Below are 26,496 nucleotides of genomic sequence, written 5' to 3'. Positions count from 1 at the left end.
TCGCTCCTGGCTTTTATTTTGAAATTCCCCGTGCACGCACGCGCACGAGGCGGAGTTTGGCGAGGGTCAGTTGGAGCTTCAGTTCGGGATCTCCTGCTGACTGTCCGGGCAGTGCACACATTCTCTGACTGGTCGGACGACCAGCTTCTAGTCGCTTTATGTCGCGTTAGCGAAGCGCGAAGAAGTGAAAACCAGTCTGTAAATATGTGACTCCACTGCCGGCTAAACATTAGCGTTTCTACCGAGACGAGGAAGATGGACTCTGTTGGGAAAAACACCCAGAAGAAGAAGTTGTGGCTCTGTGGTCTGCTTTGGTGGTCGCTTCTTGTCCATTTGGCGTCAGGAGGTAACAACTGTAACTTCTCTGACTTTATCAAATGAAAACGACAGCGATACATTTATTTAATGATGCGTTCAGTGGCAGGGTGTTTTAATCTTTCCCTTGTTAAATTTGAAGAGTTGTTTCGCTGTTTTTAGTTTGTAGTCTCTGGCTGTGATTAACAGTTTATAAATACCTCGTACTTGTGCGTGCAGTTCACCATATTTGTTGGCGGTGATAAACTACAGCACTAATGCTTATTATCACTTAACAATAGTTTGTTGACGGATTTCGGTACATAATATTGCGTTACTCTGCATCACAGGTCCTAAAATGTTGACCTGAGTTTAACAGGATTAAACACGATGTGATAGAGGGTAGGCTGCAGGGTCTTTTGGCTGCAGTGTCACGATTACTCCCAGCAACAATAGCAGCTCGTTTAGTCTTTAAACAGCACAACCCTGTGATTACTTTTATATTAACTCAGCTGAAAACATCAGTATACCTCTCATTTAAGTAACCCCCACCCATTCTTATAATCTGTTTCTGTATGGACGCCCACAGTAGTCTGATATGATCAGAGACAGCAGCAGAAATAGGACTGTGATGCCCACTGCAGTGGAAGAACTATCAGACTGTGACAGTAGCACACTCAATTAAATTCAAAGAAATGGACAGTTGTTGCTGCCTTAGGAGACCTAAAGGGAGGGAGATGTGATTTTCAGTTTAGCTGTACATTATTTGCATTCATGTGAGCATTCCTTAGCCCATTTGAATAATTTGATCCCAGACATGTGTCATCTAAATTCAGAGTTCATCCAGGCTTTGGCCTCAGGAATTATTTCAGAGTGACTCTCACTTACTATATCCTTCTTTGCACATGACTACTGTATAGATATTTGCCTTACTTCAGTGGATTTCTGGATGTTTTCTTTTTTTTTTTTCATCTCTACTGTCTTTGCATTATGAAACAAGCAAGGGCAACAGAGAGTCCACAAAAAACCCAAACAGGCACTTCAGTCAAGTTGCATTTCTGATTTGTTGTATAAACTGAGCACACAGGCAGTGACAAGCACTGCTGTCGCCCCTAAAATTAACTGTTAGGTGTTCTCTGGCTTTGTTGTTGAAAAAGCAGTTTGTGAAATCTCTTAGAAAATGTCCTTAATGCACAGAAACTAACCCTGCTGAAATCTAGATTATAGAGCAACATTCAAAACATGGGAATTGTTTTCTGGTTAGTCTGCAGTGCTCTTTAATTAACATTCCCTCAAAAATTCAAACTTTTGGTCATGTCAGAATGCTTGTTTACTTTTTTTGGGGGGGGGGCATCATTCTTCATCTGATCCAGAATCCACTTCCTCACAAGCAAACTGGGAGATGCAGCGATGGGGAGGTTCTGACCCTTTTGTTTTAACCAAACATGACTTTCAGTCATATGACTTAAACGTCATCTTGATGACGCTAAAATACAATTGAGCATGCATGTCCATCCTTGTGAATTTAAGAGAAAAATGTTCGTGCATTCCTCTTGAACAGTTTTGGGAAGTGCTTATTCCTTCTTATGTACACAGAACCATGAAGATGAATGGCACGGGACAAATAAATAGAGATAAGTAAGGCTGGATGCCTTTGTGGATATCAGTTTTTGTTTACTTCCAGCTACATTTAACAGTTCCATCTAAACAGGGTTTCAAACTTAGGTTGGTTACTGGTCAGTTAATTTCATTTCAGCTTTGGAATTTGTTCGTGCTTTGGAATTTGTAGGTGTTTTGGATTTTGTATGTGTTTTGGAGTTTGCATGTGTTTTGGAGTTTTGTACGTGTTTTGGAGTTTGTACATGCTTTGGAATTTCTGCGTGCTTTGGAATTTGTAAGTGTTTTGGAGTTTGTACGTGCTATTTGGAACTTGTACGTGCTTTGTCTCTAGGGGCCACCGTAGTTCTGGCTTCACAATAGGGACAATCATTTTAGTTTCTTTTGAGCTATTAAATAATAAGTAAGTATATCGTGGTTGTTTGTTTTGGTTAAACGAAAAAGTATTTTTTTAATTACTAGACATTATATTAACCAGATGATTTAGCTCATGGTTGACAAAATAGCATTAGTTGACACTTAAAGTCTGGACTTTTGTTTGCGGGGAGTAAATAAGAGTTGGCTGTTAACATGTGAAGCAAGCCAAAATTGTATAAATTTAGGTTAACAAAATAAGAATGTGTATGATTTTAAATATATCTATGTATAGAATTTCTAAATGAAGCAACAGCACGTATGGCCTAGATGTGTTAAAGCTCCATCTCAGTTATACAAACTAAGTTTTATTTTGTTTTCCTTTCTCTAGTTGTTTATATTTTAAATTCATTCTCATTGATTATTGTATCTTAATGTGCCTCAAGGGCTTATTAACATGCTTAACTGATCGAATTGCTTAAAAAGAAAATATTGCACGGTCCACACAGAGTGGATCAGTTTAAGCAAACTGCACATTAGTGCATTAACCCTTTTAGGAGGCGGAGTAATGCATGAGCAGACATTAACTTTATCTAGCTTCCCCCACTGAGCACTTTTAGCTCATTAGCAGCAGGGGGGAGGGGGGGGGGGAAATCAAATGTAGAATGGGCACATTTCTTCAGTTTGTTAACCATTCAATATGCTGGGGACTCTGGAGCTCATTAAAAACTGAACTGGTGGTGCCCGGGCATGGAGGCTCAGACAAAAACGCTTCAGAGCATGTTAGCCCAGATTACAGGGTGATGTGAAATGGCAGGGAGGTGATGTAGAAGAAACAGCTGGGTCCGTCCGCCACGCTGTTTCTGGAACATGGGGCCACAGACAATGTGGGGACGTCAGAGCCTTTCATGTTCAGGTTGAAGGTTCCTGTCAGGGCAGGGCATGCCCGAACATGACGGACTTCCCGCAAGCCTCCTCCACATCCACTGCCTCAGTTGGTACACTGCTGTTATGGCATTAAAGTCAACATATGTAACTGCTATACATTTAAGAGAAACCATGAACAACTTTCTCCTACAGCTACTAACGAGAGATAAACCTGCAGTTCTGCAGGCTTGAGTTTAGTTTCGTCTTAAAGGTGGTTATTATTCTATAGGTAAAGCTTTAAAGCTACAATAATTGTATTCTTGTTGTAATTGAATGCATGGAGCCTTTTAAGTGTAACTAGCCCACCGCGAAGGCTAAACTCAGTAGATCCAGAGAATCTGACAAGTCTTTGAAATCAGGTGAGGTATAATTTGTGCGCAGCGTGTGGTGTAAAGCTCTGTGTGTGCCCTTCCCACTTATACACAGTCTGCTCACTTGTAAAGAACAGCTTTGATGATAATTATGCTGGCTTTTATATCTAAATGTCACATGTCGACTATATTGAGACCACAATGCTTGACTTGACTTGCTCTGTTTGTTGTAGTCACTGCTACTCTACTTCCTGTCCCAGTTCTCTCTTGTACTCGTCTCAGTTTAAATAATTGTGAGTTAGCCTGAAAAAAGACACCAAAATTGAGGACATGTACTCTTCCTCTAAGTCTCTAGGTTTTTTTTCCCAATCCCTTTTCCTCTCGCAGCTTCCTTCTATGGTGACGGCTTTGTACAGCTCAAGGCGAGACAGTCGTCCGACCGTAACGTGCTCCACATTCGCTTCAGAACCTCGAGCACAAATGGCCTGCTGTTTCTCGCCGCTGGACAGACCCACTACTTTTTACTAGAGCTCCACACAGGTCGCCTGCAGGTGGGTACATCCATGGCTCCAGGACATGAGCATATGTGTTCAGGCATATAATTTCACACGTTCACGCACACACACACACACACACACACACACACACACACACACACACACACACACACAGTATGCTATATGCACAACATCCAGTTTTTACTTTTTGTGTCTGACTACATGTATGTGCATTTTGGACAAACAAACATTCGTCACCATTAGCTGTGGCTCTGTCTCTGTTGACAGTGTCAGTCTCTGAACACGTTGACACAAGCTGACAAGCCTGTGTGGTGTGAGCTGAGTCTTAATGCCATACCAGTCACTTCTTGTCACAGTGAACACAACGAGATGATGAAAGATTTTTGAGATCATGGACAGATTAGTCACTCAAACCACATGATTGAGAGGCTGGATGACAGTGAAACACACGTCTGTTACAATTGTGGATGCTCATATTAAACATGGCCAAAGTAATGAGGCCAATATATGTGCAAGTAATCTCTGTGAGCCAAAAGTTCAGACTTCAGACTCCTTTAAATTCCCCATTTCAGACAGTTTTATTCCCTCTTCTTATAGCTCTTCATGATATACCCCCAAAAATCTACTTCCAACTGCTTCCATGTAACAAAGGACCAAAGGCACCAAAGCCCAATATGTAATAAATATGGATTATTTTAAACCATCAATCATGCAGACCTATAGTAGAGTCCAAGAATAAAACATGAAATATCACAAAATTGTTTGTCATTGCAACTATTGAATGAGTTAGTCATCCCATCTCTAAGTAGTGTATTGTTCTTTACCTGATGTTCTACAGTATAATAACTAATGTAATGTAATATAGAAGGTATGCACAGTTAAATGACCTAAACATTGTTGTTCAAATATTGTCATCAGTCTAATCTTAAACTTATATATCTACACTCCAGTGGCTTTTGTTCTGTTCAATCATGAGCTGTCCTCTTAAACTCAGCCTACAAAGCTCAGTCTGTTCAAAATTAAACGCTTTTATAAATAAATTTGTGTAAACTGTGAATGAAAGTCAAATGTATTCAAACATGTATCATACAGATTTTTTTTCACTGATCTGTTATTGTAATAATGATTATTTCACAAAGTTTATTGGTTCCTGTTTATCTGGGTTCTGAATTTCATACTAGAATGAGCCTTAATTAATGGAGTGGAAAACAATGAAATATCATGTTTCAGCAACAGTTTTATATTAAAAGGAAGCTGTATGTGGTTAAATATAGCATTCACTGCCACCTTTTGAGATTTATTTTGTATTTATCAAAATGTAGGTGTACAGTAGGTTTACACAGGAATTTAGTAATTAAAGATAAGCTTGTGCCACAAGCATTAAAGTCCTGTAACAGAAGCTTTGCATGGAGAATTTAAAGGTAAATCAAAATGTCCATTGAAGATAGCTTCTAAAGCATAGGTGTCAAACTCTGGCCCGCGGGCCAAATTTGGCCCGCAGTCTAATTACATTTGGCCCGCGAAGCCATACCAAATTACTATTAGAGCTGGCCTACTGGTATTATACAGCTAATATATATATTGTTTAGTATTAAACTTTGCTTGTTCCATATTCAGTTTTTCAGCTAAACTTGTTTGAGTCCATAAGAAAAGATTCATTCTTATATCTGGAGGAAGAATTTTTTTTCAATAAATATTAATGTTAGCCTGCGACTTTGTTTCATTTTGAATTTTGGCCCACTGTGTATTTGAGTTTGACACCCCTGTTCTAAAGCATCTTGTAAGCAGCCCTGCCAGGCTAAATCAGCACACAGAATGCACAGATATACTGCCAGAAGACTTTTTTGTAAGTAGACACATTCATAGGAAACATAGGAAGTCATCAGATATGCATTAGAGCTTTTCTGCTTCAGACTAGAGAAATCCCTGTGACTAAGCATCTATTTGTGTTAGACTTTCGCTGCTGGGAATGAATCACACTGACAACTGTGTTGCAGAGTTGTACCTTAGTAAGCACGAGGAGTGAACTCCGTGTTCATAAACTGGCACTGGTTACCATTTTAGGGTTTTGTTTTGTTTTATTTCTTCCGTCACACAAGTTTTCCTCTGGCTTGGGGTCTCATTTCGTGTGAGTCAGGCATGAGCGTCGCTTCCCGGAAACCAGTCCATGAATAGTGGCGACTGAACAGCAAGCCTTGACAAGCACATCATCTAAATGGTGCATTAGTTTGAGAAGGTGATGTGATTCTCTGAGGACATAGCTGAAGGCAAAAAGATAATAGTGCTCTTCCTGCTTTAAACGACAGACAAAGCTCACTGTTATAATCACAGGTGACATCATGGAAAATAAGCAATTTAAATCTTGCTTCTCCTTCGGGGTTCTCTACTTTTGCTTGTACAATGAAAATATTTCAAGAATTATTATTTTACATGTGTACCACTGTATAAACAATTTTAGATTGTATTAAAATTATATTTTCTGTATGATCATACCAAATAACATGTACTTGAGCACAAAAGTGGTTTTGCATTACTGGATAAAAAATTAAGGAGTCACTAAAGTTATCAAAGTTCATCCATGAATGTCTGTTTAATTTATGTTAAACTCCTGATGGTGTTCAATTTACCAAAGTATTCTGGATATCACTAAATATATCAAGATCCTTGTTTTAAGAACCAACAATGTTGGTTCTGTTCTGTCAATCTGTTGTTGGGTCATTAAAGTTAAGACTTTATATGCTGTAAGTGTTTGTGTCACAGTGATGTCAAACTGTGTTAAACTAAACAAACATAAAATAAAGTCCTTAGAGAAAAGTTGATAGGTCTTCACAGTCGCTGAAGTCCGTAGTGTCAACCTTCGGGGACCATAAACCAAATTTTCATGGCAGTGCATTCAGTATTTCCTGAGGTAATCGGTCTGGAGCCACATGCTGGACCTGCATACTACTACTAGCATTCCTAGCAATGAGTCATATTTAATGTGGGATATATTTTTTTTAAAGGGTATTGGAAAAAGTGAAAAGTTAGAAAAAGTATTTTATACCCATCCAACTTTTTTTTTTTGCATATTTGTCACACTTAGATGTTTGATGTCATCTAATATTAGATAAAGATAGCCTGAGTAAATGCATAATGCTGTCTTTAATTAATGGTTTTATTTAAAAAGCTATCCAAGCCATATGTGATAAAGTAATCGCCCCCTAAACCTAATAACTGGTTGTGCCACCCTTGCCAGCAAAAAGTACAATCAAGCATTTGCAGTAACTGGCAATGAGTCACATCATTCTGGGGGAATTTTTGCCCACTCTTCTTTGCCGAATTGTGTTAATTCAGCCACATTGAAGAGGGGTTTTTTTTTATTTAGTTTTGTTTTCTTTAGCTATTTCTGAGGTAATATGCTTCCAATCATTGTCCTGCTATATTATGCAATTATTTTTTAACATAGGCCCATGTAAGTTTGAATATTTTTTCCCCTTAAATTATCAAGATTTTCATTTAAAAACTGCATTCTATTTATCTAATAGAAAATACTGTTTGATCAGGAACATTAAAGTATAGCAAATATTTAAAAAAGAAATCAGGGTGGGAGCAAATACTTTTTTATTGTTATGTAATAATAAGCCTAAATTTACTTAATTTCCTCCTTAAGTTGCTCTGTGCATTTGCATAATATTTCGTAAAATGTCATATTTTGTAATCCAGTTGTTTTTGTTCTTTCTCCCAGCTGAAATTGGATCTTGGATCGGGGGAGCAGATGTTAGAATCAGACCGGGGAACCCATCTCAACGATCTGGCCTGGCACCATGTGGAAGTCCATCATGTGCAGCTCAACATCACTCTTACTGTTGACTCAAACTCTCACAGCAGTGTAAAGGTGCCAGGTCCCCATTACAGTCTCAACACAGATGGTCTCTATGTTGGAGGCTCGGGGGGCTTGGATAGACCTTACCTGCCCAGAGACCCAGTTTGCTTCCGAGGCTGCATGGATGATGTACTTTTCAATGAACGTGACTTGCTGTCATCACTGAGACCATATACCGGATACAAGAATGTTCATGAAGTGTCTTTAGGCTGCAGTCCCCAGTTCTTTGCCACTGAAGAGGACCCTATCAGTTTCTTCAGCTCGAGGGCTTACATTTCTCTTCCAACCTGGATTACTGAGCAGGAGGCTGCATTTGAGTGTGTTATGCACACTTCAGCTAAAGAGGGAATTATCCTGTACAATGCAGCCAGAGAGGAGAAGTTTGTGGCTCTGGAGATTCAGGACGGTTTGCTTGTGGCTGTTGTTGGAACAGGTGAAACCAAAACTGAGCTTCGTTCACTCACGCTCATCAATGACAGAAAATGGCATTCCATCAAGTTATATTTCAGTTCCAAAAGCCTTGAACTAACTATTGATGGAGAGATGGTGAAATCTGGCATTATCCCTCACCCAAAAGCGCTCCAGCTTAAAGGTTATCTTTTTGTTGGAGGCATCGATGATGGCACAAGATCTGAAGTCAAAAAGATGGGGCTTGTCTCTATATCTGGAAAGCGTGCCAGGGGAGGTTCCTTCAAAGGATGTCTAAAGAACATTGCAGTTAACAGAGTTAAGATGGGTCTCTCTAATGCTGTAGTCACCAAAGATATATCAGTTGGTTGTGAGCCAGAGAAAGAATCAGATCCACCAACTGCTTTGAATCCAACAAATACTCCAGGATCTCTTTTTCACTTGATAACACCAACACCATCGATTGATATGTCCACACTTGCATGGGGCTTGGACAGAAGGTATGGTTTCAATTTTGTGCAGCTTAAGAACCTTATAGTCCAAGAGGGTGGTCGAGCATCTCTTGAAGCCAAACACATCAAGGTTCTCTTGGACTTTAGAAAACTTGGCATTCGACAGTCTCAAATTATGTTTCGGATAGAGGAGCAACCACTTCGAGGTCAGATAAGGCTTGATGTCGATCAGGACCAAGAGGAGAATACTTTCAGCATGTTGGACCTTTGGCATGAGCGAGTAATGTACATCCACGGAGGCTCAGAGGAACCGGATGATTTCTTCATGTTTTCAATTTTTTCTAGTAGTCGAAAGCAAGTTCCTGATTATTTAAAGGGCACCAAACTGTACCGCTACAATATTTCAGTGACATCCACTAATGATGCACCTGAGTTGAGTCTACCTCAAGGAAATCTCTTTGTTCTGCTGGAGAACTCAAAGAAACGCCTCACCACTGATGTTTTGATGGCAACAGACATTGACAGCAATTACACAGACCTTTTCTTTTCTGTACTTGGGAACTTGAATGCTGATGCAGGATACTTGGAAGTTGAAAGCAACCCAGGCAAGGCAGTGACCTCATTTTCATATATAGACTTAGACGAACTGAGGGTATACTACGTTCACACAGGGGTTCGAAATTCAAGGATAGTTCTGAGAGTTAGTGATGGGGAAAAGGTCAGCAACACTGTAGTTTTACGAATTATGGCTGTAGCACTCGAGTATAAGATTGCTAACAACACAGGCCTTGATATCATTCAAGGAGAAACTGCTATTATTGGCTCAAAGCAGCTGGCTCTGCAAACAAATGCTGTGAACCAGGTTGTAGACATTCGATACGATGTCATTGAACCACCTCAGTATGGAGAACTCCAGAGACTTCACTCAAGTGGTGAATGGAGGCATACTGATTCATTTTCACAAAGGCTTTTAGAAAAGGAGCGCTTGAGATATGTTAGTACTTTCCAAGACATCCAGACATCTAATCCCACTGATTACTTCAAGTGTAAAGTTAATGTGGCTGCAAGGGAAACCACTGAAATCTTGTTCCCAATCACTGTGAAGTGGGTAAAGTACCACCTGGTGAGAAACACTATGATAGATTTGGATAAAGTGAGGAAAGTGACACTAAACTCAGAGTGTCTTTTTGCCACAACTGAAGGTGTGACTCTCTCAGAGGATGACCTATATTTTCGGGTTCTCACTACACCAAAGAAAGGGAAATTACTTCTCAACACCATAGTCTTAAAGAAGAACTCCACCTTTAGCCAAAGAGATGTAACAGATCTAAAAGTGCATTACGAGCTAGTTGACAGACCTTACCAAGATACAACTGACAGATTCAAATTTCATCTGGTTTCTAAACATGCTCAGTCACAGAACTATGATTTTCAGTTTTCTATTAAGGCTGATGTTAACAGCGTGTTTATTAGAAATGCAGGACTCTCACTTCAGGAGGGAGAAAGTAAGCTTATCACCAAAGATGAGCTCTTTGCAGAGACTCTGAGCACGAAGGATATGTTTTATACAGTTATAAACAGCCCAAAACATGGAAAGCTAGTCCGTATAAGTCAGTCAAATTCCAATGCTAGCTATGACAACATCTTAACCTTTAGTAATAAAGATATTTTAGAGGAACGTATAATATATGTCCATGATGACAGTGAAACGACTCAAGATGAATTCACTTTCATAGCCTCCACCACCCAAGGATTCAAACCTTTTATTGCAGAAGATGAACCTGGCTCCAAGGAAAGTGTTTTTAACATATCCATTCAGCTGCTAAATGACCAAAAACCAGTACGTGTAATTGATAAAGTTTTCCACGTAGTAAGGGATGGACAGAAGTTACTCACTACAGAAGATCTGCAATATCAAGATGCCGACTCTGACTTTGATGACGGTCAATTGGTTTACACTCGACGTGGTATCCCAATGGGAGACCTCGTGCTGGTAAATGACACCACTTATCGGCTGTTCCAGTTTCGACAGAAGGATTTGGAAGAAAAGCGGGTGCTGTTCATTCACAAAGGTGTGAGCTCTGGCAGATTTGTACTTTTTGTCTCCGATGGAAAACATTTTGTGTCAGGCCTTTTACACATCAGTGCACATGACCCTTTCTTGAAAGTCGACAATAACACCGGCCTGCTGGTCCAGAAAGGTCATTCAGTGGTCTTTTCCACCAGCAATTATAGTGTAATGTCAAATCTGGACATCCGAGATGACAAGGAGGTTATCTTCAAGTTAGACGATGGTCCAAAGCATGGAAGTCTTTACCGCAATGAAACAACCGTTGTGACATTCACACAAGCTGACTTAAAAGCAGGGCTGATCCGCTATCGGCACAATGACAGCAAATATCTGACAGACTATTTCAACATAACGGTGAAAGCTAAAAGTCTTCAGCTCACAAGCAGGGTCAATGTGAAGGTTTACCTGGAAAGTCATCAGAGACCTCCCATTGTACAGCATCATGATACTTTATTGGTGGAAGAGGGAAAACCAGCAAAGATTGATGAAACTAAACTAGAGGTGAGTATTTTCATTTAAAGAACTTTAATTTCTTTGACGCATTCAATTAAAGTTTTTTTTTGATAAATGAGTGAAATAAGTACCGTAATCTGAATTGAAGGAAATATTACATCAACTGCTTGTATGCTGCTGAAAGGCTTAAAACAAATCTTTGACCAGTTTTTGTTTTTATGTTTTACTATTTTGCCAGTTTTTGTTGAGAATCACACGACAACTAAACCTCAGTGACACAAGAGACATTTCAAATTTAAGGACCAAATGTTTTCTGATTCTTGCAGGTCACCCACGAGGACAACCTGCCATCTGAGATTGTGTTCACCGTAAAGGTAGCCCCATCTTATGGCTTTCTCAGGCGTTTTGTTGAAGCGGAAGAGCGCTACATCGGAACCAAACAGTCCCCTGTCAACACATTTACCCAAAATGACATCAACAGCGGGAACATTCAGTATGTGCAGGTGGAGCCAAACAAAGTCAACGACACCTTCATCCTTGATGCCACCAACGGGGTCACTGATGTCACTAACATTAAAATGTTTGTAGACATCATCCCCCTGCTCATCCCACTTCAAGTCTCCAATATCACACTGAACGAAGGTGCAGCCAAAGCACTGACGCAGGATGTGCTCAAAGTCACCAATCGACACTTTTCGGGAATCAACTTCTTTTATAATTTGACTCAGCCCCCGCAGCATGGTCACATCGAGCACTCACGACATCCTGGTGTGGCCATAACCACTTTCACCAGGAGGCAGGTGAGATATTCTGACAAACTCTCTTACAGTTACCACAGAAAATAGCATTAGACTGGCAGTTGGGTGGGTATAAAACTGCTTTGATTTAGTGTCGCAGTGACATTTATTTTATTTTTTTTGTTTGGTTTTTTTTGTTTGCATCAAGTGTTTAGAATTTAGAGGATGCATCCATCAATTACTCATTAATTGACTGGACTAATTATTTTAAGTAACCTTCGTAACCTTCGATTTGGTTCTCATTAAATGCTTTAAAGAAAAATCTTTCCCACCCTATCCCAATAGGAATATCATCATTTTCCTAGTTTTTTTTTTTTAATCTTGTCATTATGCCCTTAAGTATTTTCTGAGAGGTTTCACATTATTATCATGTGGAAATTATATGCAAGAGAAGAGATTGTGACCTAAGCATCATAAGGTAGTTTTATGCACTGCTGTGTTTTGGAAGACCCTTTGCTATGCCAGTCTATCCTTTCTGTGATCATTATTCAGGTGGAGCATGAGTTCATTTACTACGTCCACGACAGCAGTGAAACCTTAGCTGACAATTTCACTTTGGTGGCCAATGATACGAGCTTGAGGAAGCAGAGTGCAGCTCAGATGGTGCACATCCAGGTTATACCCGCCAACGACGAGCCTCCTGTTATTATAACCAACAGGGTCCTCAGGGTGAGTCTGCTCTATATTTAAACTTCAGACACTTTTTTTTTTACTAGGAGGTCTGGCACTAGAGCTTACTGTCATGTGGGCAGTGTTACAAGTTGCCATGGCTGGCTGGCAGGGTGGATGGGGGAAACTATGTTTGCTATGTGGAAGAGGGTCCATAGGGGTTTGTAGCATAGAATAGCAACTTAAATCAAGCATAAAAAGAACTTGCAGGAAAGTCTGGTATGATGTTCAAAAGTTAAATTTTCAAACAACTCTAACCAGTATTGAGATATATCACAATGACTTGAACAATGAGCTGCTATTTTTGGGGGATCTGGAGTGGCTGGAAATGATTTCTTAGGCTTATTATAAAAACTTTTAATTAAGTCAAGGATTATTTCCGAGCATTACAGAGACAGTAGATCCAATGGTGAAAATAAATTTCCATAAATAAAATCTGTTCAACAATATTCAAGTGTTGAGTGTTTAAAAATGGTAAACATTGTGACCACGCTGCCTCATTTTGGTCCACTTTTGCTCTACTTCACCTTTATTTTTGTCCTTTTCTTACCAAAGGAAAATGTTCTGGTTATTTAATATATGTTTAGTATACTGTATGTGAAAAGCAATCCCTACTCAGATATGTTATACATATCTATACTTATAAATTTAACAAGTTGTCTTTTGTGTATATTTGCTGAGCAGTGCTGTCTTGTGCTACTCTGTAATACAAATACAACTCTGGCTGGAGTTGGAGGAGATCCAGCTGTAAGGAGAGTTTGAAGTATAGGTCTTTGTAGTCTGTGCCCCAAATGCCTCAAATTCCTCTGGGATCCTGCAGACACAGAGAGGAGCAACTTCTAACATTTACTGTGCTAAAGAGTAGCTGGCAAGTTTTACATTTTGGTGATGTTGACTGACAAACTGATCTGCATGTGTGCTCTGTTAAATTTAAATCAAATGAGCCATTTTTTCTTTTCTTTTTTCTTTTTTAAATATGTGTTAAGTTGGAGGTCAAGGCTTTTAAGTCTAGGGAGCTGATTCATCAGTGGCCACAAGGTGGCCCTGTCTTACCTCTAATCATTGGTCTTAAAAATGCCCTGCACATGATTTTAAGAGAGTGAACTTTTTTCTTGCAATCATGTGTGTATATGCATTTGAATTATTTTAGAAAAAACACTTTTTATGCAAATATTACATTCTCTGTTTCAGTTTTTTAAAAAGACTTGCTATATTTCTTTTTGCAAGCTGGAATTATCAGTACACGTTACCTGCCCTTGGAAATACTCCAGTATTTCCAGAGAGAGAGAGATGGTGGCTGAGTGGTTAGGGCACATACCACATGGTAAATGTGTACCCGATGTGACATTAGCTGCTGGCTGTTTGCTACAGGTCATAGCCCCTACTCCTTTTGCCACATTTCAACTCTTTATTTACAGAAATAAAGACCAACAATTGTTTCTTGAAAATATCTTGTGTAACTGAAACCAGTATTGTTCATGGCGATGCTGCACTGAGTTGTGAGGACTCTTTCTCATAGTGCAGCGTTCCACCTTTTGAACTTGCCAAGAGAATAAAGGCTAAGACAGACACATGATTAAATAAAAGAAGACATCTTATTAAAAACATGTTAAAAAGAAGCATCAAGCAGTTTAGGTTTTGCACTAATGACTCAAATAAATTTGTCTAATCTGTCATCTCTATTACTAAAGCTGTAGCCTGATAAGCAGCAGCATGAGGTCTATCATATCTCATGTGTGCTGTTCATCAGTCCTGCTGTGACTTCCTGTTAAATAGGGGATTATTGGAGGTGGAGTCATTTCACACCAGAAGAACGCACACTCACTTAAGATGTTCTGCTGCAGGGCTGATGTGGAGTGTGTGTTGTCCCATTCCAGAGGCTTCTATTTGATTGGTATACATTATGATCCATTTAAATAATGTAACAATTTAAAGTATAAGGCCAGCTCATTGCTAATTATCATTTGAGCTTTTCAGGTCCATTCACCAGTGTTTAGTGTTTTATTTAAGTTCAGATCCAACTTGACATATTTAGTTCTATATTTTTAAAGTAAGGAATGCATTTTTTTTTCTTTTTGTTTTTCTTTCTTTTTTTGTTTCACTCTTGTTCAAAATTCTCTCTTCTGCAAACTGTGATAATTGTTCACTTTGCCCACCTTTCACCAAGCACAAACCTGCCAATAAACAAGAGTCTGCTCGGTAAGTGTGTGAAAACAACAGTGATCACACCTTCAACACAAAAAAGCACATGATGAAACTTAATTCTGTAAAACATACAAAAAATATTTTTTAACAGGAAGTGTTTACTTGTTCTCTTTTTAGAACGTTATATCTGTTGATTAAGTAGAAACCTAACTTTTTTTCTTTCTTTCTTTTTTTTTTTTTTAACTCATTTACAAATGCTGTGATCATGTAGTTTGTGTGATTTGAAAAAAACAATTTATAGAAACTCAAGTTTGGAAGAGTGTGCATCACGTGTAGCATTTTTAGCATCTCAGCTGAACAGACAGTAGTGCAAGGTGAAGTGATGTCTTCACGGTAAGTTGTTTACTGATTAATAATTACGTGGTAAATAATGAATCCACTACTATCCACTGCCCCTAAAATTTATGTTTTTACTTTCTGGCTCAGCTTTGGTTGTTTGGTTCTCAGCATTCATACCAAAAGCTAAAAGTATGAATCTTGGTCCGTATAGAGTTATGTAGATACTCGCTGACAGTTTTCTAGTACTAGTAGTAATTTTCACATTTGATGCGATAGGAGCTTTGTGTCATGGTGCGTTATCCTGCTGGAAGCAGTCATGAGAAAATGGGTACACTGTAGCTATTAAGAGATGGACATGTGGTGTTTAAATGATGCTCATTTGTACCTAACGAGTCCAAAGTGTGCTAAGAAAATATCCCCATTACCATTACAGCATCATCACCTACCATACTTGTTGGTACAAGTCAGAATGGATTCATTCTTTAATGACACCAAATTCTGGCCCTGTTATCTAAACGTTGCTGCAGAAATCAAGACTCATCACTCCAATCTTCTGACATCAACATGGGCTTTCCACCCAGAGAACTGTTGCTCACTGAATATTTCCTTTCTTAATGACCATTCTCTGAGAAAATCCCAGTGTTCAACAGTTTTTGAAATACACATTTAGAGTCGCTTAAATCAGGTTTTCTTGACCATGTATAAACCTAAATGCAGAGTTGTTGCCGTATGATAAGTTGATTAAATATTTATGTTAGGGAGAAGTTGAGGAGGTGTCCCAAACAAAGTGGGCAGTGAGTTTGTCAGCACTGCTATTTACTGATTCTGTTGTTAATATACAGTTTAGCTATAATCTGTTTTCTTTTTGAAACTGTTGTATTGGATGATTTTTGACATTTTGTTTGGCCTATTTTTGTGCTCTGTCATTAAAGATTCAGCTCTGTAAACAAACAAGTTCAACACAATTGCCCAATAGCTCCATGGCACCCCAGTGTGTTGAGCTAAAGTAGATGGTTGAACACAAACACTGCTATGGAGATCTGGCATTTTAGGGTTGATGCTAGATATTATAGAACTGCAGTCCCCAACCTTTTTTGCGCCACAGACCAGTTTAATGTCAGACAATGTTTTCACGGATTGGCCTTTAAGGCGTCACAGAAAAATACAACAAAATAAAATGATACAGCCAAGACAAAAACTGTGGTATTTTGTAAATATAATAATAAATGCGAATTCACTGTGTAATTGTGTAACTTTATTAGCGGCATCCTCCTGAAATGCGCCAACAACATTTCAGAGTAGCATCCTCCTCTCTACCCCTTAATGCTCTCTGGTCGGTATGGTAACGCATAAATATTTCTTTCAAAATAAGACACACAACTACAACACGGGAAAAGACCCAGGGAAACCAAGTTAACGATAAACACCCGAGCCTCAACTCTCGCAGCCCGGTACTGGTCTGTGGCCCGGGGGTTGAGGACTGCTGGTATAGAACAAAGCACCAACCTCTGACAAATTTCTGAGCTTGCAAGCTATCCTGAAACTTTGGATAAGCAAGCTTACTTACAAGGGACTAGTTTTTCCACCATTACCAAAAGATACAGGCTGTGCACCCTGAACACACCTACCCAGATGTATCAGCCACTGCTGGTTATTAGACTGAGGGTGGCCAGTGGGAAAATAATAAAAAAAACACCCAACCCTAGTTTGTATCAGCGGAATGTTTAAACCTTTTACTTATAGGTAATCTATACGGACTTTTACAGTCGTGAATGTTTAGGGAATAACAAGATAACATTTAATTTCATAAAATCATCGTTTTATGATTTTCTTTTTGTAGCATTTGACACAAGACTAAATAAAAATAAAATTTATTTTTGTCCTAGGAAGTACACACAACACAATTATCATCTTTAATATTGCTGGCATTGATCTTCTCATCACAGAAGACAGGTTTGTGCCAATATAAAAAGCACAGATGTTAATAGAATTAATGATGGCTGTATTCCTTTGAGCTGCTTCAGTTTCAGGGATCTGTTATTGCTGCTGCTGGTGACCTGACATGTTATAAAAGCAGAGGTGTTGTTAATATCATATGTGACACGTGTTCTTTGACAGCTCAAAATGTCTTACAAGGAAAAGGTTTGTGCAGTTCATCGCATTTTACAGGCCATACATTCACATCATTCTGATCACAACATTGCATTAATTACTGTGGAATGACAACCTGTCCTAACAACAATTGCTTGTTATGCAATCGTTCTTCTGGACTGGACTGTAGAAGCTCATCTTTTGTTGTCAAGTGTCTGCACGGTTCAGTAGTTTCGTGTTCTGTGTGTGAATGAGATCCTCTGTTTCTTCGTGTTAGCCTTGAGCTTTTGAATTTACATGGAAGCAATACTTCACTGTACCAAACCAACACTCTGCAGAACACCTAACTGTGTATAAAGTTTACATGGCTATATTTAGTCTTGAAATGTCCTTGGTTTGAGTGACAGTTTTCCTGAGGTTTTTATTGTATTACCACCTATATTTGCCTGAGTTAGAACATTTTTTGTAGCAGTCCTTCTGTGGATGTTATGTTGCACAGAAGAAAAAGAAAGAAGAAGAAGAAAGAAAGCCTGTGAAATAGCCTTATAGCTGGACTCACACTCAAAGCATCTTTGTCAGTTGCATTAGCTAATGAATGACAGGAACACGTGAGCTATTTCTGTGGTCTTTTATGTGCCTGGCTTTTATTTCATTTGTATGCTATTATATTTTTGCAGAAAGTAGGTGTAGCTTAGCTGTGGTGCAGATACTTTTAATTCATAAAATGGCACATAATTTTGCTCTACCTTACAGACTTTGTACTGCATACTTCTTCTACACTGCCTAGATTAAATGGGAAAAGATTGGCATTTACAAATGTAAATAAGCTTTATTTTAGCAAGTTTTGTGCCCCAGTTTCATGATCAGATGTGGCAGCTTTTTATTCCAAATACCACAATAAATGTCAAACTTGGGTTTAGCTGTCATGCACTGTGAGCCTCCGCATTATGAGCCCTGTCAAACAAAATCTTGTAGATTCCTTGAGGTCAGATGGTCTCTGCTCTGTCCTTGTCTGCCCCCTGTCCAGGTGTGGGTGTCCTCAGTGACAGAAATCACTTTGGATGATCTGAGTGTGCAGGACCAAGACACACCACCAGAGGAGCTCCACTTCATGGTGACTCCACCCAGCAATGGACACCTGGCCTTGAAGAGTGCCCCGATGAAGGCAGTGCTCAACTTCACCCAGGCCCACATAGACCAGGGGCAGCTGGTGTTTGTTCACAAAGGTAAATGTATTTTCCATGCTATATCAGAGAGAGGACTACTGAATTTAATATTTTAATTTGAATTATTTAAATATTTAACTAGAAATAGCAAACTTTGTCCAGCCAATTTCATATTAAAATAATTTTGATAAATGCTAACTACCAAACAGGAATGTAATTAATAATTATTCAGCCAGATTACCATCATAATATTATTCAGTATGTAATTTTTTATAGTCTGCTGCCCAAATTAATTTGTGTAGTCTTTAATCAGGTTCTATTTCATCAGTTAAAAGGAACATTTTGTATTAAAATTGTGTTTTTAAACACAAACTCACACACAAATATAAAGGTCATACACTAAGAATGAGTGAGCACAATATTTAGCTCATAGGCAATACAAGCTCAAGGTCTAAACAAGTACAGTTTCAGGTCCTTCATGTTCTAGAAGTAACTCAACCCAGAGTCGATACTCTAAACTGGAAATTTCCAAACAAAAGCTAATGTTCTGTGATGGACACTGGAGTAGTTTCTGTTGCTATAGGGTATTCAGCAGATATACTGTGATATATTATATTCTTTTCATTCTCTTGCATGGTTTAAATGAAATAATTCCAAATATTTTTAAATCTTTTATTTTTGCCATTCCTTTTTGTACCCACTAGAAGGTGCTGTTAGCAATTGCTACAGTTTGATGTTCTCTCCAGTTTCTCTGTGAATTAGAGTAATCTGTAGGAACGGTGTGCAACCTTCTTTCTTATCCATTGGCTTGATTGTATAAATGAGACCGGCCAAGTGGGCTGAAAGTCAGATTGGAGGTGATAATACTTGATAGTCTGGAACTGCTGTGACGTAGTGAATAACTTTTGTCAACATTTAATGGTGACTCAGATCAGGGTTCTGCTTACTGTTTTGATTTTTATCTACCTTTTTCTTTGTTTTGTGCCACCATGAAAGCTTGTCATAACAGCGTGCAAGACTAAAAGAAAGTGTTCTTTTTACATGCGTGTACCCACACGTACATTATAATATTTATGTTCTATACTCAGAGGTTACTTAGACGTTTGGAATTGTTACATTTTCTTGAGCTCTTTTATATGTCTGTGCCAAGAATAAAGTAAAAACTTGTACATACAAAACTAAATGAAGGCTGTTTTTTGTTGAGTAAAGGAAATGCCACTTATCCTTTGATCTGTTAATATTAGTGTTTTGTTTAATGATGTTTCCAGGTGCTATGTCAGGAGGATTCAACTTCCAGGCCAATGATGGTGTGAACTTCACTCCCAGACAAATCTTCAGTATTACTGCTAAAGCCCTAGCTCTCAGTTTGGAGAAGAGTCAACCACTAAAGGTCTTTCCAGGTAAACCTGTTCTTTGAGAAGCTTGTGATTATTAAAGTCTAAAACTGGCTATATAAATTTTAATACTGTTAAAAAAAAAACCCTATTTGTTTATTTTTTAATATTTGTCCTCTTCCCTCTTCTTTGGTGCTCAGCTCTCAGACAAAGGGTATGAAATATCTGACTTTAAGATGTCCTTAAACTTACGAACAGAGCAATTCTAAAAGAAAAGCAGAACCAGATTTGTACATCAGTGCTGTGTTATTTTTGAGAATAATGGAGCTCAGTGGAACAGTGAACCAGTATGTGGTCTCACTGCATACTTCCACCAAGCAAGAAAAGTCCCTTCACTCTTTACACGAAGCAACTCCCTTGATCCAGAAGCAAATCTGGATTGAGGTTATTTTGATATTTTCTTGAACTGAGCTGTTGTCTTATGTAACTTTGATGTGTTTTACAAAAATATTCAATTCTATTAAATTTTATGCTAAATGTTGAATTTTACCCTCCTTGCATCAGTAAGGAATTCTTCCAGAAATCCTTGGATCTGGATCTAGGTTTAGATCAAATCCATCCATAAGTTTCTGGGTCATCCTCCTAACAAACAAACCAAAACCAGCTGTATCACCTCCTTGACAGAAGTAATGAGCTTCATCTGGCCGTGGTTAAAACCAAATAGCTTTTTTTTCACATGATTTGTTGACAGCAAGAAACAAAAAGACTTGAGTCTAAACTACTAACTATGCTTCCCATTGTTTTATTTTCCCTTCTAATAATATGAGGTTTTTTAAAAGTATTTGTGTCATGATCAAGTGTACAGCTGCTTCCTGAAAAGAACTGAAACGGCATATTTTTATTCGCCTCAGTCATCAACTCATACAAGTTTTCTGTGGTACTAGTAAGAACCATGAGCACAGTATTGGTTTCCTCTTTTTATTTTAGGATTTTTTTGGGGGTGGGGAATTTTTTTTCTATGAAACATTAACTGTTTCTGACACCATCAGTCTCTACTTAACTGTATTTTGCATCAAAATTTGCTTGTATGCTCAGCCTGACCGCTACCAAACACCACTGAATTCCTTTAGTTAAATAATTCAGTACATCTACAACAGCTGCAGCAAGCACTTTTATCCCCGAATACCAGACCAGTGAATCAGCTTTTGCCATGTCCTAATGTTTTGATATTTTTTACTGTTAATATTTTGGAGATAAAAATAGGCCAGCTGGGTGTTAACTGTGTCTGCAAACATGTTTAGTTTTCTGAGATTTTCAGTAGTCTGTCAGTGGTGGAGATTTTCAGTGTGAATTAGAAGGAACGGATATGGTGAGGATAGAATACAGCCAACTGGCACGCTCTGCTGAGCTTCCCAGCCACAGGGTGAGTGGGTACTTGAAAAGCTGTGCCACTGTCTGCCTGAGACAGCCCTGTTTGTGCTTCGTGCCAGGCAAGCCGGAGAGAGAGAGTGAGATACAGAAAGGGCGGGATGGGAGCTTTAACTGACAATGAAGGGTTTTGATGGGGTGAGGGGTGACATGAAACACTTTCACAGTGTGGAGGGAAGATAGATTTATTTATTTTTCCTCTTTCCTCACAGACACCTTAAATGTCTTGGTGCTTTCTGGGAAACTGTGCAAACACTTCTTGCTAAATGGTTGCAAATGCTGAATTTAGAAACCACATTTACCTGAAAGCATTCTTACGGATAGTCGTAGTGCCAGTAAAGACATTTACACTTTTATTTTAGTACACAAAGCTAATTATCTAATTGGCCGATACAGTTACTTAATGGTGGGAATACTGGATATTATTAGAAGCTTGTTTTTTGTCGTTAAAAGATAAGAAACTTGTTGCTCTCTCTTCTTCCAGGCAGGAAATTTCCCATGATAGATATGGATGGTGGGAGCACTGCTTAAAAAAAGTGATGAATGGGTTACACTGTGCTTTCACCCCTCTGTCTCTCTATCTTTGATTTCCATCATTCATCACCAGACTTTTAGGATCCCAACAATATTCACAGTGACAGGAGGACTGTGGAAATCTATGTAATCCATCTTAAGAAGAAAGAATTCCTTAGAAGTCACCTATTACTCTCAGTGGACACTTCTTTTTACATTTTCCCCGAGCGGAAGATTTACGTCTGCAAGGAGCCGATCTACTTTTAAATTCTTGTTTGGATTTTATGTAACACCCGCACTGCAGTTGGATGTGCTGTAAAAATGTCTCTGATGTCTGCAGTGCTGCTTTAATTTGACACATCAAAGGAATCTCATCGGTCTATTCCAGACCTTGTTTTGCATAATTTGGAGTCAAAAAGATGTGGAACGCATTCAAAGGGGAAAACTTACAAAATGTAGAAAAAAAGGTTTTAACTGCGTGGTTTCAGCTAACTTGATACTCAATTCAATAAAACAATCTTTTTGTTGACGGATGCTGAAGCAGGCCACTTTATCAGTAAAGCTACTATTCTTATTTAATTTCTCATTTCTGTACAGGCTCTTCGAGACCAATCACAAATGAGTATTTACAAGCAGTGACCAATGACATGAGCAACACCTCAAACCGTGTAATAACATTCAGTGTGACACGGCATCCTAAACTGGGGCGTCTGGTGATGAGGCAGCCTAATAATTCAACAGCAGACATCTCCACTTTCACACAAGATATGGTAAGTGTGAGGAGCCAGAGGTCATGCCCATACTTATCACCCTTATGTGCTATGTAATATGAAACAGAGAAAGACTAAACAATAGGCTTTCTCCGCTGATGTGGAACACTGCCAGATTTCCTCTGTATGAATAAAACATGTAATGCTTTTATGTAATCAATTATTACTGGTGGATTATTATGTGACACAGACACAGTTGTGATGGTTGTCCTATATTTACCGCTGAGCAGAGCAGATTTAAAGTAATGAATAAATATTATGCAGACTGCAGAAACATCTTTAAGAATGAGGCCGCTGCACAGATTACACAGTTGATTATGTTCATTTTGAGGATGGCTGATTTCAGTAACTTCATAGATGTACATTTCTTTTGTAACTTGGCTTGCCTGACTCTTTGGAGTGTGTGTGTACCACAGGTGGACAGGAAAGAGGTTTTTTACATTCAAACTCCTGTTGAGTCAGTTGGCTGGGAAGCCATGGACTCGATGACCTTCTCTGTAGCATCACCACCTGCTTCAGTGGACAGTCTGACCTTCAGATTTGACATCTCATATGAGAATACTGGACCAGAACACAACACAATCCTGCTTGCAAACACAGGTATGAATATGACTCTACAGCTGTGTTAGCAGCTCTGGTCAGACACGCTGCTGCTTTGAGGTAAAAAAAAAAAAATTAACTTCATCATGTGAGCATCCTTACAATATGTGTGTTCTGAACCGGTGTAAAATTCAGATGAAATTGGGAGACGGCACAGATAACAGAGTTTAAGAGAACCAACATTTGTTTAATTAAATGAAAGTGGGAGGAGAAAAAGTCAGTGCCTAAGTGTTTAAAAGAAAGAAAAGTAAACCAGAAAAACACCCAGACAAGCCACATGCTTGCCTGCTGGGGAGAAGCAAGAGAATATTAGCTACCAAGCCCTCCTTTTTTAAAACAATTAGTCAAGTGGCAGGTGTGCTTTCTCCTAGGACCCACCTCTCAAACTCTTAAAACTGTAGATGATGGCACTAACATTAGCACATTGTTGGGACTGACTAATTGAAGTTTGCTTGGTGACAGGTGCTGAGGTGACAGAAGGGGAGAGTGTCATCATTGACGAGTCCAAGCTCGATGCCACTAACCTGATGTCCAAGCTGCCTACACCTCAGCGTAGCTCCTATGAGGTGTGGTTTCAGGTAACATCTCTGCCTCAACATGGTGTCATCGTGGTTGGTGAGAGAAACCTAACCAAGGAGAAACCTAATTTCTCACAATTCATTATTAAAAAATATGGTATCACCTATAAACACGACAACTCGGAGACAACTCAGGATTCTTTTATATTCAGCGCTTGGCTTAATCCTAAGGGAAAAACTGCGCAACGCCCTGAAGATGACAGTGATGTTGTTGTGGAGCATTTTAATATTACAGTCATCCCTGTGAATGACCAGCCACCTTTGCTAAAAACCAAAGCTCCAAGTCTGAAGGTGGTACAAGGAGATACAATAGCCCTTGGGCCAGAAAATCTCAAAATTGAAGACTTGGACAATCCTCCTGATGATATTAAGTTCTCCGTGATAAGCAAGCCAAGCAATGGTTACTTGGCTCTCAAAGGAAGTTTGAATGAGTCAATAGTGGCCTTTACCCAAGCTCAAATCAATAACAGAAGTGTCTGTTTCGTCCATGATGGAAGTTCTGTCTCTGGAGCGTTCTACTTCAGTGTTACAGATGGCTATCATAAACCAATATACAAACTCTTTAACCTAGAAGTGTCAGAAATTACCATCACTCTTGTCAAAAATACTGGATTAGAACTCCAGCAAGGTAGGACTTTAGTATCTCTGACCGAGGACAACCTTGCTGCTGAGACCAATGGGAAAAATGTCACAGTTTACTACCAGATTACAAGGCCTCTGAGATTTGGCAAACTTTTGAGAGACAACCGAGAGGTTACGCTGTTTGACCAGGAAGATCTCCAGACAGGAAGGTTGTCCTACCATATGATCTCCCTTTCTTCTGTCGAAGACAGCTTTGAGTTCACTGCTTTCACTTCAGAGGCAAATCTGACTGACCAAGTGCTTAACATAACTGTGAAACCTTTACTCCAGACTGGTAAAGGTTTAAGGATTCCCAATGGGATTACGGTCAAATTCAATGTAAACTTTCTCAATGCATCTGAACTGGCTAATATAAGTGACAGTGACCCCGTCTTTGAAGTATTATCCCATCCTAGGTATGGGAAAGTGGTTCGACCAAAATTAAAAATGACCATAAAAGCTATCCCAGTGGAGTCCTTCACCTTTCAAGAGATCATGCAGGCGAAGGTAGCCCTAGAGCTGAATGCTAACATGACTGGAGTTGAAGAGCTAAACGATTCAGTAGTATTTGTTCTGAAAGCTGATAGCGTCCAACCTGCTAAAGGGGAATTACATTTTACAGTTGTGCCATATGATCCAGCATTTTTTCCACCCACAAAGAGTCCTGTTTCAGCTACATCATCTGTGCCTCAGGCATCAATCAAGACTGCTTTTCCAGTCCTGTCTACAGTTTTCCTCTCCACCCAACAACCAAGCATAAACCAGCAAAAGTTCAGAGGACGCAACCGCTGGGGAAACTCCAACAGAACTAGCGTTTTTGGTACAACTCTGGGCAAACCATCTCAAACAGAGGAGTTTCTCTTCAAAAACACATCAGTTCGTGTCGAGTCCTACCCTCAAAAAACGTCTAATCCACTCCTGATTATCTTACCACTGCTTGCTCTGCTGCTGCTTGTAATCATCTTTGTGGTGCTGGTTGTCTTTCTTCGACACCACAGGCAAAGAAAGCAGAGCACTGCTACAGCACAGGAGCAAACATCCACCGGTCTTCCAAACAGTTCATCTTACCAAGGCCAAACCCAAAGGAGCCCAGCAGTTCCCACTGTGACTGTCACTCCTCTAAACCATAACTGCCCAGGCAGCCCAGTGCTTGATCGGTTATTGACACCAAACCAGGGCACAACTTATAACGCAATAGATTCAAACATGGTTGTAAGTTCATGGAGTAATGGCTCCCCTGTTACATCATGTCAAATGATTAGAACCGCTACTCCCACTTTGCAGAAGAATCAATACTGGGTATGATCTTTTATAGCAGAAGTTGTCACTATTCAGGTTTTAGAGTTACATGACCACTGACGGTGTGACAATAACTTGTTCACCATTTTGGATGTATGACGCAATATGATGAAATGAATAAGGCCCTAGTCACACAGGCTGCAAAGGAAAAATATTTGTTCCCTAGCTGGTTGTCGAATGGTTGCTGGCTGTTACCTTGAATCCAATAGCTACAGTCCCAGTCACACGGGCCTAGAGACCAGTCAGCAACCATCTTGGGTTGGCAGAAGGAGAATAATTTAGCAAGGAAAATTTCAAGAGTTTTTGTAAAGAGCTAAACAAGAGCTAAAACATGCCCTTAAATGCTGTCCCAACAAGGTGATAACAATATTCTGTGTCTGCTGGATGTGAAACGTCCTTTGCGATATATTTATCAGAAGCAGGACAGCTCATTAACTCATTGTCCATCACCACAACCACTGCTGCACATTCAGTTAGTGGGACAGAATCTGTTCACTAGAGCATTTACAAAGTGGTAATTGTAGAGAATTATAAACAATGTTTGTGCCTCATGTATATGTAACCAACAATGTCCTCATGCATGTTGCAGTTTCTCCCATTAAGAGTTATGAACAGCAGAGTGGAAGATGATTCTAATAACTGTGAATTACTAAGACTGACACTGGCATTTCAACTGATTGTGCAGATTTTGTGTAGATATTATAGTTTAGAAATGTTGTAAACTCAGGAAGTTTGTCATTCACCTTTATTGAGGGTTACATGTGTTGTTGATAACTGAGGTCCATTTAAAATTATGGGACATAACATAAAGGAAAATCTGCCCGAAATGTTTCCCAGCATGGCTTTGTACCACTCTCTTCATAGACCCGATCAAGTCAT

General features: G+C 39.2%; 1 protein-coding gene across 1 annotated transcript; it reads left to right on the top strand.

The window, feature by feature from the left end:
• The first annotated feature begins 81 nt into the window (after window positions 1–81).
• On the top strand, window positions 82–25,766 carry cspg4ba (chondroitin sulfate proteoglycan 4ba). Its single transcript, XM_026187388.2, has 10 exons — window positions 82–346; window positions 3,891–4,054; window positions 7,746–11,315; window positions 11,594–12,067; window positions 12,557–12,733; window positions 18,336–18,534; window positions 19,743–19,874; window positions 22,347–22,519; window positions 22,936–23,119; window positions 23,582–25,766. The coding sequence occupies exons 1-10, from the start codon at window positions 256–258 to the stop codon at window positions 25,621–25,623; spliced, it is 7,206 nt and encodes a 2,401-aa protein (XP_026043173.2). The 5' UTR covers window positions 82–255; the 3' UTR covers window positions 25,624–25,766.
• Window positions 25,767–26,496: the final 730 nt, after the last annotated feature.

Source organism: Astatotilapia calliptera, chromosome 12 (assembly GCF_964374335.1).
Source record: "Astatotilapia calliptera chromosome 12, fAstCal68.1, whole genome shotgun sequence".
Lineage (NCBI taxonomy): Eukaryota > Metazoa > Chordata > Actinopteri > Cichliformes > Cichlidae > Astatotilapia > Astatotilapia calliptera.
Note: the sequence above shows the minus strand (reverse complement) of the source record. Positions and strands in the feature narration are given on the sequence as shown.